The 16,668-nt window shown below is 37.2% G+C and overlaps 1 protein-coding gene across 1 annotated transcript; it reads right to left on the bottom strand.

Moving 5' to 3' along the window:
- Positions 1–3,157: 3,157 nt before the first annotated feature.
- LOC110315280 (killer cell lectin-like receptor 8) lies at positions 3,158–12,608 on the bottom strand. Its single transcript, XM_021189368.1, is given in 4 exon segments — positions 3,158–3,266; positions 6,200–6,338; positions 10,682–10,771; positions 12,497–12,608. Coding segments are annotated over 4 exon segments (450 nt in total).
- Between the last annotated feature and the right edge of the window lie 4,060 nt (positions 12,609–16,668).

The following is a 16,668-nucleotide window of genomic DNA, read 5'->3' as shown; positions in this document are numbered from 1 at the left end:
CAATCACAAAAGAACTCACATAATATGTACTCACTGATAAGTGAATATTAGCTGTGAAACCTAGAATACCCAAGATACAATTTGTAAAACACATGAAACTCAAGAAGAACAAAGACCAAAATATGGACACTTCGTCCCTTCTTAGTTTTGAGAACAAAACTCACATGGAAGTGGTTACAGAGACAAAGTTTGGCGCTGAGACAAAAGGATGGACTATCCAAAAACTGCCCCACCCAGGGGTCCCTCCCATAATCAGCCACCAAATGCAGACACTATTGCATACACCAGCAAGGTTTTGGTGAAAGGACCCTGATATAGCTGTCTCTTGTGAGGCTATGACAGTGCCTGTCAAACACAGAAGTGGATACTCACAGTCAACTATTGGATGGAACACAGGGCCCCCAATAGAGGAGCTAAAGAAAGTACCCAAGAGGCTGAAGGGGTCTGCAACCCTTTAGGTGGAGCAACAATATGAACTAACCACCACCTCCAGAGCTCGTGTCTCTAGCTGCATATTTAGCAGAAGATGGTCTAGTCAGCCATCATTGGGAAGAGGGGCCCCTTGGTCTTGCCAACTTTATATGCCCTTGTACAGGGGTACACCAGGACCAAGAAGGGGGAGTGGTTGGATAGGGAGCAGTGGGGGAGGGTATAGGGGACTTTGGAGATAGCATTTAAAATGTAGATGAAGTAAATACCTAATAAAAATTGGATAAAAAAGGAAAAAACCCACATAGGTACAGAAAATAGGACTATCAACTAGCAAATATAAAATAAGTATAACTGATATCTGTCAAGAGATAAAAGTCAGGCCTGAGATGGATGCCTGCCTGTAGTCTCAGCACTTGAGGAAAGGATGCATGAGGATCATGAGGTCAAGGACAGCCTGGGTGAGATGAATCGCTATCTCAAAATATAAACAAAATAATAAAAATTAATATTATTTTAAAAATATGTAAAAAGCACCTTAAAATATCACTACCTAGCAAAGTTGTTAAAGAACAAAGAATTATGAGTTGCATTTCTCAAATTTTGTATTTCTCAATGAAATTAACAAACCAGATAAAAATGGTACATATATGATTTGGATTCTGAGGGCTCAAGGACAATGGAAGATTGTGACCTGGAAAATAGGGAACAGGAGAGAATAAAGGAGGTGTAAACTAAAACTAAGGATGTATATAAGGCCTTAAGGAAAACCACTAGTTACCAAGCTTATAGTTGACCAAGACAAAACAGACTCCATATTTCCTCAGTGGTATAGAGTCGTGTGTGTGTGTGTGTGTGTGTGTGTGTGTGTGTGTGTGTGTGTGTGTTTGTGTGTTTGTCTGTTTGTTTTGGGGGGTGGTAATTTTTGTCTTATTGGGATTTTGCTTAGTTTATTTACTTGCTTGATTTTATGTTATGATTTCTTTCTTTCTTTCTTTCTTTCTTTCTTTCTTTCTTTCTTTCTTTCTTTCTTTTTTTCTTATGCAGAGTGATATAACATGATTCTGAGGCTATAGGAAGGCAGGGAACAACAAGGAGTATTCAGTGGTGAGGGAAAGAGATCACGATATATTCTATGAAAAGTATAACTAAAATCAAAATTAAACTTTAGAAAAGAGTTACAATTACAGAAAATATGAGTTTTTAAAAGAAAACCACAGTGCAAGGCAAAGTATACCTACAGAGAAATTACTGATTGGTCAGGGAGATGACAGAGCAGTGCCACATAGAACAGGATATTGCTACTTCCTTTGGGTCCCATAACTATGTGATAAGGCCTTGTTGCTTAGGATACTCCTCATTTTGACATCAAGACATACAGAAGTCAATCTCAAACCAGTATCTAAATATCTTCCACTGTGCTGACTTTCAAAGGATTAGTAGGTTATCTGCAGGTTCCAGGGGAGAAGAGGTAAGAGTACTCTTTTTCTGCACCGGAACTTGCATGCTACAATGGTGATGTGATAGACAAATATGTGATAGGATAAATAAATGGTTACTTATTGGAACTGAGGCATTTAACATAGGAGGCAAGCATGCTTGGTGTTGTAATCTAAATCAAATACAAGATTGGGAAATTCACATGCCCTAGGTTGGAACTTGGTACAATCTCTCTGTTAAGTTTACAGTGGGTAATATTTATAGCTGTAGCCTAGACCTGTGTTGCTTTCAACCTCCATCAGGAAAGCTTCTTTTTTCAGTGGGGCAGAGTCTATGCAGTGAGGCAGAATTGTCCAACATGCTTTGGAGAAGTGTTTATGTACTGATCCCTAACGCAGATATCTACATCAACTTCTTCCCCTCCATACAACCAGCAAGACTCAGGGAACAGCAGGGAAGAGGAAATAGAAAAATGTAAGCACCAGAGAAGTGGGAAGGCTCTGTGGAATACTGCCTACTTGACAAGATGAATTTTTTTAAAGATTATTTCTTTTTAGAAATCATTATTATGTGACGGCTGATGAAAATGTGAGATTCAATATTTTATTGAGGGTGTGCCAATGTTGGGTTTCCTGTTCCAGTGTATGGCCTACAACAATGCACCTCTGGACAGTTAATTAGGAGGACAATAGTTATAAGGGAACATGTCAGAGATTTGAGTAGGAGTAGGGGCAGTTATGTTCCTATATTATTTGATGTATATATGTGATACTCAAGAAAAAGTAATATTATTAATAAAATTATCAGTAAACAAATTTCTAACAGATTATAGGTAATCAATAAACTTGAGATTCACACAACACATCTTTAAATGTAAGGTAAGCATACATATGTATGTACATATAAACAGGTTCTTATATTTATAAATAACTGACAATAATATAACAACAATAAAAAAATGTCAAATGAATATCTGATATACTCAGACTCATTATATCTGTCATGAACATTCCCTTACTTTACACCATCTTAAGTTGTTGACTTTCTAGTGCCCTTCCCATGTTAGAACACATAATCCTTAGATGTATGCAATACTAAGTAATTTTTGGTCAGCTCCTCAACTATACATCTTTCTTTTATAACACTTGATCAGGAACTGCCTTATGCAAATTGTCCTTACACCTGAGCTCCATAGAAAATGAGGAAAACCATGAGAAATGGACAAAACTCTTTGCAGACAACCTTCTCAATCCCCAAGGGAGTGTGAGAGTCTGAAGTATTCAGCAACTCACAGTTTAGATGAGCCATTGTCAATCCATGCCCATTCCTTTTTTATCTTATCATATGACAATCCAATTCAGTAATTGTCTGGAATAATATGGAGTTGAAGGAATTTCTGTAAAGGAAATAACACAAGTTATGATGAAATTTCAGTCTGTTGGATGAGAGAACAAGCAGGAAATGTTTCCAGCATCCCTATGTCACTCTCTGCTGTCCTGTCCTCCCACCACTCAGTCCCACCATATTCATTTTTAAACTGATTTCCTATTTATATCAAATTGATGCCAGTTCAATTAGCTATTTAACATAAAATCTTCTAATGTTCTGGGTTCATGACATGATTTGTGACTGTTTTTCTTATACCTAGTCTCAGAATTTAACAAAGGTTGTCCTTGAACTAACAATCTCCCTACTTAAGGTTCTAATTTTTTAGATTTATCATTTTTAGACTGATGTATTGATTCATTCTATTTCATCTACTATGCCTGAGTTAAGCAGAGAATTCTCAACAGAAGAATCTCAAATGGGCAAGAGGCACATTAATAAATGTTCAAAGCTCTTAGCCACTAGGGAAAAGCCAATCAAAACAAAACTGAGATCAAGTCTTACACAAATAGGAATGGCTAAGATTAAAAAGTCAATTGATAGCACATGCCAACCAAGATATGGAAAAAGGGGAACACTACTACACTGCTGGTGGGATGCCACATTTGTGCAATGACTTTAGAAATTAATTTGGAGGTTTCTCAGGATACTGGCAATAGGTCTACCTCAAGAACCAGTTATTCGACTCCAGGACATATACTCCAAAGATGCTCCACCATCCCATAAAGACTCATTGTCAGAAAGTTCATAGAAGTTTTATTCATAATACCTAGAAATTGTAAACATCTTAAGTGTCACTTCACTGAATTATAGATAAAGAATATGTTCTTTATCTACAAAATGGAATATTATTCAGTTATGAAAAAAAGCATCATGATTTTTTTCAGGCAAATCAATGGGACTTGAGAATATCACCCTGAATGAGGTAACTAAATCCCAAAATGACATTCATGGAGTGTCTTTACTTATCAGTTGATATTATACATAAAATTAAGGTTTCCATGATACCCTCCACAGAACCCAGTGGCTAGAAAAAAGGACACAGCAAGAATGCTTGAGTCCCACTTGGAAGCAGGAATGGAATAATCATAGAAGGAAGATGGAGGGAGGAAATTGAGTTAAAAAGAAGATCCAAAGATCAGTCAGGTTCAGAATCTGTTGTGCATAGGAGAGGGAGTATGGGCTGATGGGCATGTGAATGAATGGAAATCTGCAACTGATGGGGGGTTGGTTAGGACATCTTCCAAAAGTTATGGATACCAATGATAGGGAAAGTACACAAGAATCAATGTGGTGTCCTTAGCTCTATCTCTATGTAGCCTAGGGAGGCTGCCTCCTGTGGCCAATAAAGAATCCTGGAGGAGTGTCAGAGACACCAACATATCCAAAAAACTTTGTCCCTAAACTTATCCTGTCTACCAGAATCTCAGGGATTGGGGTTGGTGCAAAGTCTAAGGGAATAACCAACCAATAACCAGCTTAACTTGAGTCACTTCCCATGGAGAATCATCAATCCCTGACCCAACTAATGATACTCAGTTATGCTTGCAAACAGGAATCTAGCATCACTGTCTTCTGTAAGTTTTGGTCCACAATTTGAATCATACTTACACAAACACTCATAGTCAAACAGTGGATGGAGCTTGAGGACTCTTAAGAAAGAACAGGTGGAAGGATTGTTAGCTCTGAAGGGGATAGGAATTCCACAGGAAGACCAAGAGAATTAACTAACCAAGGCCCTGGGAATCTCACAGATGGAACCACAAAACAAAGAACAGACATGGGGTTGGACCTCAGCCTCCCTGCATATGTACACCTTGGCCTTCAATGTAAGTTCTAAACAACTCTAGTAGGCAGTATCTATATTATAAAATGTATAATAAAGGCTGTTGCTTATATATGAGTTATGTTCTTGTGACTGGGCTGTCTTGTCTAGCCTCAATCGGAGCAGGTACACCTAGCCTCATGGAGATTTGTTGTGTCAGGTTGTGGGTATGCCTAGCGAGCCCCCGTCCAATCAAAGGAGGACAGGGATGGATTACGAAAGGATTGACCAGGAGAAGGGCAGGGAGCAGAATGTAAATAGAGTAAATAAAATACTACTATTACTTCTACTACTACCACCACAACTAAGACTAAGACTAATAATAATAATAATAATAATTTTAAAAAATTGTTTATGTTTACTGTATCAAAGGGAAAATAATACTATTATTTGACATTAAATAGCCTTTTAGAATATTACCTAAATATTTATTAAATTGAGGTATAAATATCATACCATGTTATAAATAAGAAAGTTTTCAAGGTTACCCTGCAGTCGTTTTCTAGAAAAAATATGGTCTTCATATGTGAAAAGTTTTCATAAGTAATAATTTAAGTAGGGAATGACAGAAGCTTGGAAACTTTGTTTTCTTTTAAATAGTCATTTCTAAAGATGGATATCTTTCTTACAAGACATAAAAATACTATTCTGTAAATATTGTGGGCAGTTTCAGTGAAAATCTCTTTGGACCTAACTTATCAACCATTTAATTCCACATTTCATCTCATTTTGCAGACAGGACCAGAGCACAACTAATTTTCCTGGTGTCATCTGATTACTCATCTCAGGCAGCCTCACTTCCAGGTTCCAAAGAGCAAACCCTAGAATGATTGGGTTTTCTTGGCACACTATAGAGATAAATGAAGGATTACACTTCATCTGGGAAAGACATGCTTTCTAAAGGACTCTCTTGTACACTCCTGAGAAAGGGAGGAGATGGAAACACACACGTGTCTCTACAGTAATGAGTTTGCACATAACAGACTTGTGTCCCACAGTTTTGTTCACATTATAGGAAAATAATAAACAAATGGAAAAAAAACTGGATTCAGTACTTCATTATTCAGGGTTAGAGACAGAGTCTAAGAAAATAAGGGACAAGTAAACCTCTACAGTATCAGTTTATCTTCATTATCTATCTTCAGAAGGTGTAAGCTGTAATGCTGGCAGTTCTGCTTACATCCACTCCATGTAATTTTGTTCATGATGAAATAGTAACATTTAATACCATAGCAGAACCAGTATTTAACACCTCTGCCTACAACAGAGAAGGTAAATTGTTATACTTATTAGTTCCTCATATTGTGTTATCAGCAGAATATATTTATTAAGTCTGTGTTTAAAATAAAAAGTAAAATCCCATAGGTCTCAGAAAGTGAAATTATATAATGTCCAAACACCCTTGCACACCCATGATCTATGAAACATTGTTAATAACACTAGATATCTAGAAATATTTCCTGTGTCAATCATGAATGAGTTATTAGAGAAAATGTAGCATATACACACAAAAGAATACTGTTTATCCTTTAAAGGAAAATGAATGAGCTTGGCAGGATGACTTAAGCCTATAACATGAGAACTCCAAACAGAGACAGGAAGATCACTACCAGTTTGAGGTCGTCCAAAGCTAAATAATGACTTTCATGTCAGTCTTTTCTACATTGTGTGTTCCAAGTCATCCTGAGCTACAGAATAACATCATATCTCACAACAAACCCAAAAGCAAGATGCTGACCTATGTGACAAACATCACGGAACTTGAGGATGGGGTGCAGAGTGAAACACACTGGATATAGGACTACACAATATGATTCCATGCAGATCAGGTTTTTTAACCCTAGTTCTATAAAGCAGAGGTTTGTGAGATACCAGGGGCCAGAGGTAGGCAATGAGCACTTGCTACTCAGAGGCAGTTAAACTGCTGACAAAATTCTAGATCTGCAGTAATGCATTGTGCCCACACTCATCCACATACATTTATGCACTTAGCATTTTGGCAAGGTTTGTTATAAATGTTCTTACCTTAAGAGAAGTAAGAGACAAATGAGAGAGGTTTTGGTGTTGATAGTCTGTTCATCTGATTATGTTGATGCCTTCAGTTTTGTGCCCACATGCCCAAATGTTAAAAGTTGAATACATTAAAATGTGTACAGTTTATTTTGCAAGATCCTCTCAATATGAATATTTTTAGAGAGGGGCTGGGAAATCCCATGCTCTATAAGTAAGTTTATTTCCAAACTTCACTTTCTGTGATGAGGTATCAATGTGTAGCTCAGGCTGACTAAAATTTCTGGGATGTCCTTATATTACTGAATGTTATAATCCTCCTCCCTCAACCTCATAATCATAGGGATTACATCATTATTCTATCTTATACAGCTAATTAAGTTATTTTACAGTAATGGCACAAGAGTTTTTTCATGGATCTGGAATACTTCAAAGATTGTTTTGGAGCTTTTCCTTTTCCTGTCACAAATTTTATAATGTGCCAGTTTTAAATATATTAATCCTGACATAATGAAAATCATCACATCCTACTATCACAGAGTAGTGAGATCATATACAAGAGCTCTTTGTTATTTCCAAATCTTGACAAAAGTAGTTAATGATGATTGATAAACTGTGTCAGAAAAATGACATGCATGGGTAATAAAGATTCCTTGTGACACTTGATCTTTTCATCTTTTCGTCTTCATTCACTGTGTCATTGACAGAGTTACAACATGCGCACACCTTGTTGAAACTCCCTTGTCTGCTTCAGGGAGGGTCCCTATTTTACAAACAGCCCAGCTCTCTCAAAACATGTCAGATGGGAAACACACATACACAAACACAAAACTCTTCTTACAACTGCATCCGTGTAAATGCTGTAAGTCCACTTTAGCATAAAACGTTTGTAAATATTCTCTTGCAAAAACTTCCATGTTCTGTCAGCAACAAAGTCTGAGACTCGTATTTTCCCTTTGACCAAAACAATCAAAATTCTCAGGGGTACTGATTTGGAGTTCTCTCCCTAGGGGGGAATAGGTGTGCCAAACAGAACCTGACTTCTAGAAACTTTAACATTCTCCTAATAGAAATAGGGATTTCTGAGTTTTCACATCTCTACATGAAATAAGGAACCCCCAAATGATTAACCCAAAGATCACAAGCATCTTAAGATGCTGGGGGTACTTGAAAGCTTCCAGAGAAGAAATAATAAACAATGATGCATTTCCATACTCATGGTCTTCCCATGCTGCATACATGGGTGCTATGAGGAATCTAAAAGAGTCTTGGTTTTGTTGTACCATCTGTTCTGTTCTCTATACAGGGACTCACGAAGTTCCTCCCCTGGATTGCAATCTAAAGATTTATTTTTCATCATTCCTTCCTTTAAGTCAATGTCACTTTGCATGGTGTGACAGTTATGGTGGCAGTTTAGAGTTTCATGCAGCTCATGTTTTTTTGACTATACTAAAAAACTAAATTAATCACAGTTATAATATCAAAATACCTTTAAGAAATACATATCAATATTTAAGATTAGAGAGAAAAGCTTCATGTGGACAGCCAACACATATCATTACTTTCATTTACTATCTTAACATTTATAAATTATTACTTCATGTGTGTTCTATTGTAACATTCATAAATTAGTACTTCATGTGTGTTCTTTTGTGATTGGGTTACCTCACTCAGGTTGATATCCTCCAGATACATCCATTTTCCTAAGAATTTCATGAATTCATTGTTTCTAATAGCTGAGTAGTACTCCATTGCGTAAATGTACCACATTTTCTGTATTCATTCCTCTGTTGAGGACATCTGGGTTCTTTCCAGCTTCTGTCTATTATAAATAAGGCTGCTATGAACATAGTGGAGCATGTGTCCTTATTACCAGTTGGAATATCTTCTGGGTATATGCCCAGGAAAGGGATCTTCTGGTAGTATTATGTCCAATTTTCTGAGGAACTGCCAAACTGATTTCCAGAGTGTTTGTACCAGCTTTCAATCACACCATCAATGAAGGAGTGTTCCTCTTTCTCCACATCCTTGCCAGCATCTTCTGTCAACTGAATTTTTTGATCTCAGTTATTCTGACTGGTGTGAGGTAGAATCTCAGGGTTATTTTGATTTGTATTTCCCTGATGATTAAGGATGTGTGGTACGCACTCACTGATAAGTGGATATTGGCCCAGAAACTTAGAATACCCAAGACACAATTTGCAAAACACGAAATTCAAGAAGAAGGAAGACCAAAGTGTGTATGTGTCCGTCTTTCTTAGAATGGGGAACAAAATACCCATGGAAAGAGTTACAGAGACAAAGTTTGGGGTAGAACCTGAAGGAACGACTATCCAGAGACTGCTCCACTTGGGGATCCACCCCATAAACAACCAAAAAAACCCAGACTCTAGGCAGATGCCAAGAATAGCCTGCTGTAAGGAGCCTGATATAGCTGTCTCCTGGGATGCTCTGCCACTGCCTGGCAAATACAGAAGTGAGAAGTGGATGCTTACAGTCATCCATTGGACAGAGCACAAGGTCCCCAATGAAGAAGCCAGAGAAATACCCAGAGAGCTGAAGGGGTCTGAAGCCCCATGGAAGTAACATCATTATGAACTAACCAGTACCCTCCGAGCTCCTTGGAACTATACCACCAATCAAAGAAAACACATGGTGGAAATTGTGGCTCTAGCTATATATGTAGCAGATAGCCTAGTCTGCTATCAATGGGAGGAGAGGCCCTTTGTCCTGTTTAGGCTCTATGCCCCATTATAGGAGAGTGCCAGGACCAGGAATGGGAGTGGGTGGGCTGGGGAGCAGGGGGAGGGGGGAGGTTATAGGGGGTTTTTGGAGGGGAAACTAGGAAAGGAGATGACACTTAAATGTAATTAAAGAAAATATCTAATAAAAATTTTTAAATGAAAAAGAACACAAAATAAAAAAATAAATTACTACTTCAATTAACTCACTATAGAAACAGATACTTCAATTTTCCTCTAAGTTAAGTTTACTGTAAAATAGATAATAAAGCTGAATAAAATCATGGTGGAAGTAACTTATATTCACTTCAATTTTACAGCACAGATTTACAGATAATTACCTCGATAAAATATTTAGTGAATACTTAGCACACTCTGAAAATGTGAACTAAAAATCATGTTAAAATGGCACAATTCTTGGAGCATATGATGTGTAATATAACCTTTAATTTCTCTGTACAGATGAAGTCTTCTTACTTAAGCATGACCTCAATATACATTGAAGAAATATAAAAAGAAGGCCATTGGTTCTTTTCACAGGTGTTTTTCAAAAATTTTTACAGTAAGTTCACCATCACCTGAGCTCAGAGAGTAGACTATCACAAGGTTCTCAAAAGGAACATAACCAAAAATGAGACAGAACAGGGGAACGCTAAGCAGCCCCAGAGTTAACAGATTAAGTATGAAAGGCAACAGAACACTGCAGTTTGTCAGGAAAAAAAGTATAACTCCAGAGACTCTGAATTATCCCCTGAGCATAGACAGAACAATGGACAGCCTGTATACCTGCATAGTTAATGTCTAAAGCTATTCTTTAGGCAGAAGGTTAAAGAAGGTATATTGCAATTACTCCCTGTCACAAACACTGCAACAATTACCAGCTGAAAGGAACAGAGGATTCCAAGAGCTATCACAATGAGCTGCCAGGGGACTGAACATGCTTAAATCAGCAAAACAAAGCAAGAAAATCTCTATTAATAGACCAGATCTCAATACTAATTATAATTTGTGTAGCATGGAAACAAGGGAAATTTTTGGACAAGTCCATGATATGAACTGACTGAAAATGTACACTGAAAATTGTGGATTTATATTTAAAATGTAAGGATTTTAGAAATTCTACAGGTGTTCACAAAATTTTTAAAAAGTCCTTGGTCTTGTATTGCAGATCTTCCTAACTCAGCTTAGAAGGAGCTAGATCACAGGCATGTGCCCTCACCCAATTCTATAGGGAAAAAAAAGTGCATTCTACAGAAGGCACTTGAGACATAGATACAATCCAAGTACAGGATATCAAGCTGGGGCCTGCAGTCTAACAGGAGAGATAACTGAGGATGGAGAGGAAGGAAAGAGGAATGGATGTTTTTGAGAAATGGTAGAGAACCACAATTGTTCTGGACATGATCTGTATACGTCCCCATCCTTGAAAGTGCCTATAAGTCAAGAATCACTTTTTTCCTGTAAATTCAAAATTGCTCTATATAATACTAAATATTTTGGTGTATCTAAGGCATTTGGAATCTGAAAAACATGCCTGTGATTTCCATTATATCAAAAAAAGTTAAAGATCTCAGCTTGGAGTACAGCTGTGCCAATGTGTATAGAGTAACTAAAAAGAATAAAAATTGAGATTTTCTTAATTTCAGTAATAAAATTATGCGTTGATATTTTTTTCTTACCATGGAGTTTACTTATTCCTACACACACTAATCATCTCATCCCTTCTGTGTGAATCTGCAGCTTTATTCTCAGGAAGAAATATCAGCTTCTGATGGACTACTGTTTTTGCATAGTGACATTCAATCTTTGGATGTTTATGACAATTTAAACACATTCTTCAAGAGTGAATGTATTATTTGAAATGCATAGGCTTCATCTCTTAATATTTTTTTCTCTGGAACATTTGGTGTTTTTCCAGACCCTAGTTTGTCTGTCAGTATTAAAGTTTGGATATTTATGACAATTAAAACACTTTCTTCAACTATGAAATATTGTTTCTTTGGGGGGAGTTGGAGAAAGGGTTTCTCTTTTTCGCCAGGCTGTCCTGAAACTGACTCTGTAGACCAGGTTGGCCTCAAACACAGAAATTCACCTGCCTCTGCCTCCCAATTGCTGGTATTAAAGGCATGTGCCACCCCTGCCAGGCAAAAGTATTTTTCTCATGCATAAGCTACATTTCCTTAGGAGTTCGTTGCTCTAGAACATTTCATGTTTTCTTAAACTCCTGTTTTTATGTTAGTTTTAAAGTTTTCAGAACTCCTCTTGACTACACTAAATAATTAAAAAAAAAAAAAAAAAAAAAAAAACCTCCTAATTGTGTCTCCCTTCTTGATTTCCAAGACATTTTTTTCTTAGAGATTCCCACTGTTCTAATCAGCCCATATGATTTACTCTCTTACCAGGAAGCATCTAAAAGGTAGAAGAAGGGTTATATTTTTCCTTTCTGATTTCTAATTTTAAAACTTGACTTTTTTAAAAATTTTGAACAATTTTGTACATAATTACCCTCCAACTAATACACTTTCTTCCCTCTCACCCTCATATATAACTAAGCCCAGATGAAATGGAACATTTTGCTTTTCAATAAAAGCCAGTAGGATATTTTCAAATTATTAAAATTTAAAATACATTTTTTAAAGTGATTTTAGACACTTAAAACACTTACCTCTTAGGTCAGCTTTTCTAGGCCTCTGAGTCCAATCAAACCACACGTGGTTCTTCAACCTTGAAGACTTATGAAGTCTCACTCTTGGGAAAGTGACCTCCTGCTCACTCATCTTGGGAATATGTAGAGTATACTCTCTACTAAAATATGTCCTTGAGTGATTTCTAAAGAAACTTTTAAATGCCAACCTATAGGAAGGTACCTGGATCTGATGATACAGAAGGTTGGGAAAGGGTGGTGTTTGACTAAGTCACTTAATAATCCAAAAACACTGTCATGGACTGGCCTCGAATTCTATTACAGTTGAGAAACGTTTGCAGATTTGTGTTAAAATTGTTTTTATTTCTAATGTTAACAGCAGTTTATAGGAAATGTACAAGAATTAATGCCACAGCTCATTTGTTCAAAATATTCAGCACATAAAAGTGTTAGGCAAGCCGGGAGGTGTTGGTGCATGCCTTTAATCCAAGCACTTGGGAGGCAGAGGCAGGCAGATTTCTGAGTTTGAGGCCATCCTGGTCTACAAAGTGAGTTCCAGGACAGCCAGGGCTATACAGAGAAACCCTGCCATGAAAAACCACACACACACACACACACACACACACACACACACACACACACACACATACAAAATGTTAGGCAAAAGTGGTACCACTGAAAATCATTGAAAAAATTGACCTTTCAGTCATTTGTATATATGTCATAGTCTCAGAGTTTCCCAGGTAAGTGGATTCAACCAGAAAATATCTTACTGAGTGGGATAATTCAGGCCCAGAAATGCAATACTGAATATTTTCTCTTATCTGAAGCTTCTGGTTCAGTCTTCAGAAAGAATTTGTTATCTTTAGTAACTGAAACAACCAAAAAAGTAGAAAGGGGACTTGGCCAGTGGGGTATGGGAGCAACAGAAAAAGGCATAGAGGCTACAATATGAAGTTTCAATCTTAAATCCTTCCATCTAAATAGTCATGTCACATATAACATACTCATACATAATATTGCAAGAGGGGGTTACAGGAAAAAATTGTCATTATGTAGCATACATGATCGAATGCCCATAAAAGGTACAATCTGATAACAGACATAAATGTCTTAGTCAAGAGTAAACATTTGTAACTTACATTACCCTTACATTAATAACTGACCTAAGAGCCAGCAGATAGTAAAGACAAGCTGCACATGTGATAGCATTCTTTTCTGATTTTTTAACTTATGAAGTTTTCTGAAGTGATTCGCCATTTGTCTTATTTCTTGACAAAAAAAATCCTTCAATTACAGAATTCTTTTCCAAATTGTTATTTTTTAATATTGCTCTTGGGATGGGTATATTCAAGCCAATGTACATGTAATCAGAAGACAATTTTCCAAAGTGAGTTCTCGCACTCCACTTTCCTATAAGTTACAAGGATCAAACTCGGGTATTCAGTAGCAAGTATATTTGCACACTGACACATTTTACCTGGATCCTATCATCACATCTTTCAGAAGGATAATATATAAATATTTAACCCATTTAAATAGTCATGAACTCCATAGATTCCTCTACCTTAATTTCTTAGCACACAATACAAGTTCCAGCATACTCTGGAAAAAAAAAAAAAAACCACCAGCGCAGAATAAGAGTTTTCACATGCTGCCAGATTTAATCTGATGTAATACAGCCAAAAGGGCTCCCATCAGTCCCACTCTCATGTCACCCCATGTGAAATTCTCTAGAGTATATTTGATCATTTGATAGAAAAACAATAAAAGCAGCCATTGTTCCCTGTGTCTCTCCCCTGAAGCGATGCTGGTAGAAGGAATGGATGACTCAATTGGGATAATGTGGGCCTTTCCTGGTCTGTATCCCCTAAGAGGCTCCAAGAAGAAAGGCAGAACTATATTTCCTCCAAATAATACCCAACCTCATGGTTTTCTGCCCCTCCTTTTGACCAAATCGAAAAGAGGAAATTGCTTTTGAAAGCTGAGTCTGAGAGCAAATTAAAGGAGCAAAATATTTTGCCAGATGCTGCAAAAGAAACATCTATAAACGATATTTGAAGACAGAGAAGATGAGCACTCCTGCATTGAGAGCAAAACCTGTGTTCTCGGCAAATCAAGTGGAAAAAAGTGGGACGGAAGCTTCTCCGCTCACAATTTTTTATTTATTTTTGGAAATCTTCTATTATGCTTCTATGTTTTTATATTTACTTCTTGATTTTGAATCATGCTAATTCCATCTAAGTGTGTATTAGAAATGCCTTTAAAGAACATTTCCACTGGTAAAGCCTTCCTTTACACTCTACAAGCTTTTTTTTTTCTTTTCTTTTCTTTTTATTATTTTCTTTATTTACATTTCAAATGCTATCCCGAAAGTTCCCTATACCCAACCCTGCCCCTGCTCCCCTACCCACCCACTCCCACTACTTGGCCCTAGCCTTCCCCTGTGCTGGGTCATATAAAGTTTACAAGACCAAGGGGCCTCTCTACCCAATGATGGCTGATTAGGCCATCTTCTGCTACATATGCAGCTAGAGACTCGAACTCAGGGGGTACTGGTTAGTTCATATTGTTGTTGCACCTAAGGGTTGCAGCCCCCTACAACTCCTTGGGTACCCTCTCTAGCTCCTCCATTGGGGGCCCTGTGTTCCTTCCAATAGCTGACTGTGAGCATCCACTTCTGTGTTTGCCAGGCACTGGCATAGTCTCACAAGTGGCCGCTATATCAGGGTCCCTTCAGCAGAATCTTGCTGGNATGTGCAATAGTATCTGGGTTTGGTGGCTGATGATGGGATGGATTCCCGGATGGGGTAGTCTCTGGATAGTCCATCCTTTCATCTTAGCTCTAAATTTTGTCTCTGTACCTATATCCTTTCATGGGTATTTTGTTCCTTATTCTAAGGAGGAATGAAGTATCCACACNATGGTCNTCCTTCTTGGTTTTCNTGTGTTTTGCAAAATGTATCTTTGGTATTCTAAGTTTCTGGGCTAATATCTGCTTATCAGTGAGTGCATATCTAGTGACTTCTTTTGTGATTGGGTTACCTCACTAAGGATGATATCCTCCAGATACATCCATNTCCCCAAGAACTTCATAAATTCATTGTTTTTAATAGCTGAGTAGTACTCCATTGCTCTACAAGCTTTTTAATGAAAGGTGATATAGACTGTGAACATTGACATGATTCTACATGGAGTGGTTTACTGCTAGGGTTTTCATGGTGCTGGGATATAAAATCTAAGGCAATGGACACCCTCAGCAAATACTCTTTCTCTAGGCTACAGACTCATGCCTCAGTTTGGCTTCTTTCTGGTGTTTTGTTTTTGGTTTGTTTTTTGATGTGGTTGTGGCTGTTGTTGTTGTTGTTGTTGTTGTTGTTGTTGTTGTTTTGAGACAGTTTTCATACCTTGCTATGGACCACAAGCTGCTCTCACACTCACAGTCCTCTAGCCTCACTCTTTTCTGTCTTAGCATTAGAGCTGTACAATTCTGTATCAATTTACTCCATATTTCTGATACTAATTTTCTAGTATATAGTAAGCAGCTCTTTGTTTTATATGTAATGACCTCAAGATGATTAAAGCCATATGTATTTATTAATCACTTATATAAAACATAAATCAATTATAAAATGTTCAACTATTCAACATTCTAGTTGCTTTATAGTATTTTGTTTTTCTTACTTTTTACAGTACATGGAACATACTTTAAAATACTAAGAAAAATATTTTATGCATGAAGTAAGTCCTGGGATTCAAGGAGATATATAATTTAGGAACCCTGATAGAGATTATCACATGACATCTAGTTCATTTACAATCTTTCAGTTGGCATGAATATATGCACAACTGATTTTTAGAGATGAGATGAGGTAATTTTTCTTCTGTGAATTTTGCCATTGGTTTGTGGTGAGAATTCCTGGAAAGAAGGTACTACAGCCAGCTGATTTAAAGTACAGAGAGGTGAGGATGATGTCATGCTGTGGGTCTAGGGACTATTTAATCTTACCAGAGGCTAGCTCTAGCCCTTTAAGTAACCTGTGTCAGAACTAATATCCTGTGGTTAATAGATAAAAACTTCATGAACTCTATGAACATAGCTGACCACTAACTTCCATTAACCTGAAGGCTTAGGATGTCTTCTGATAGCCTATAGAAAATCATCTTCTATCTTGCTCCAATCACCTCTCTGA

This window comes from Mus pahari, unplaced genomic scaffold (genome assembly GCF_900095145.1).
Source record: "Mus pahari unplaced genomic scaffold, PAHARI_EIJ_v1.1 scaffold_11805_1, whole genome shotgun sequence".
Lineage (NCBI taxonomy): Eukaryota > Metazoa > Chordata > Mammalia > Rodentia > Muridae > Mus > Mus pahari.
The sequence above is the reverse complement of the archived record's forward strand: the minus strand, read 5'-3'. Positions and strand labels throughout refer to the sequence as shown.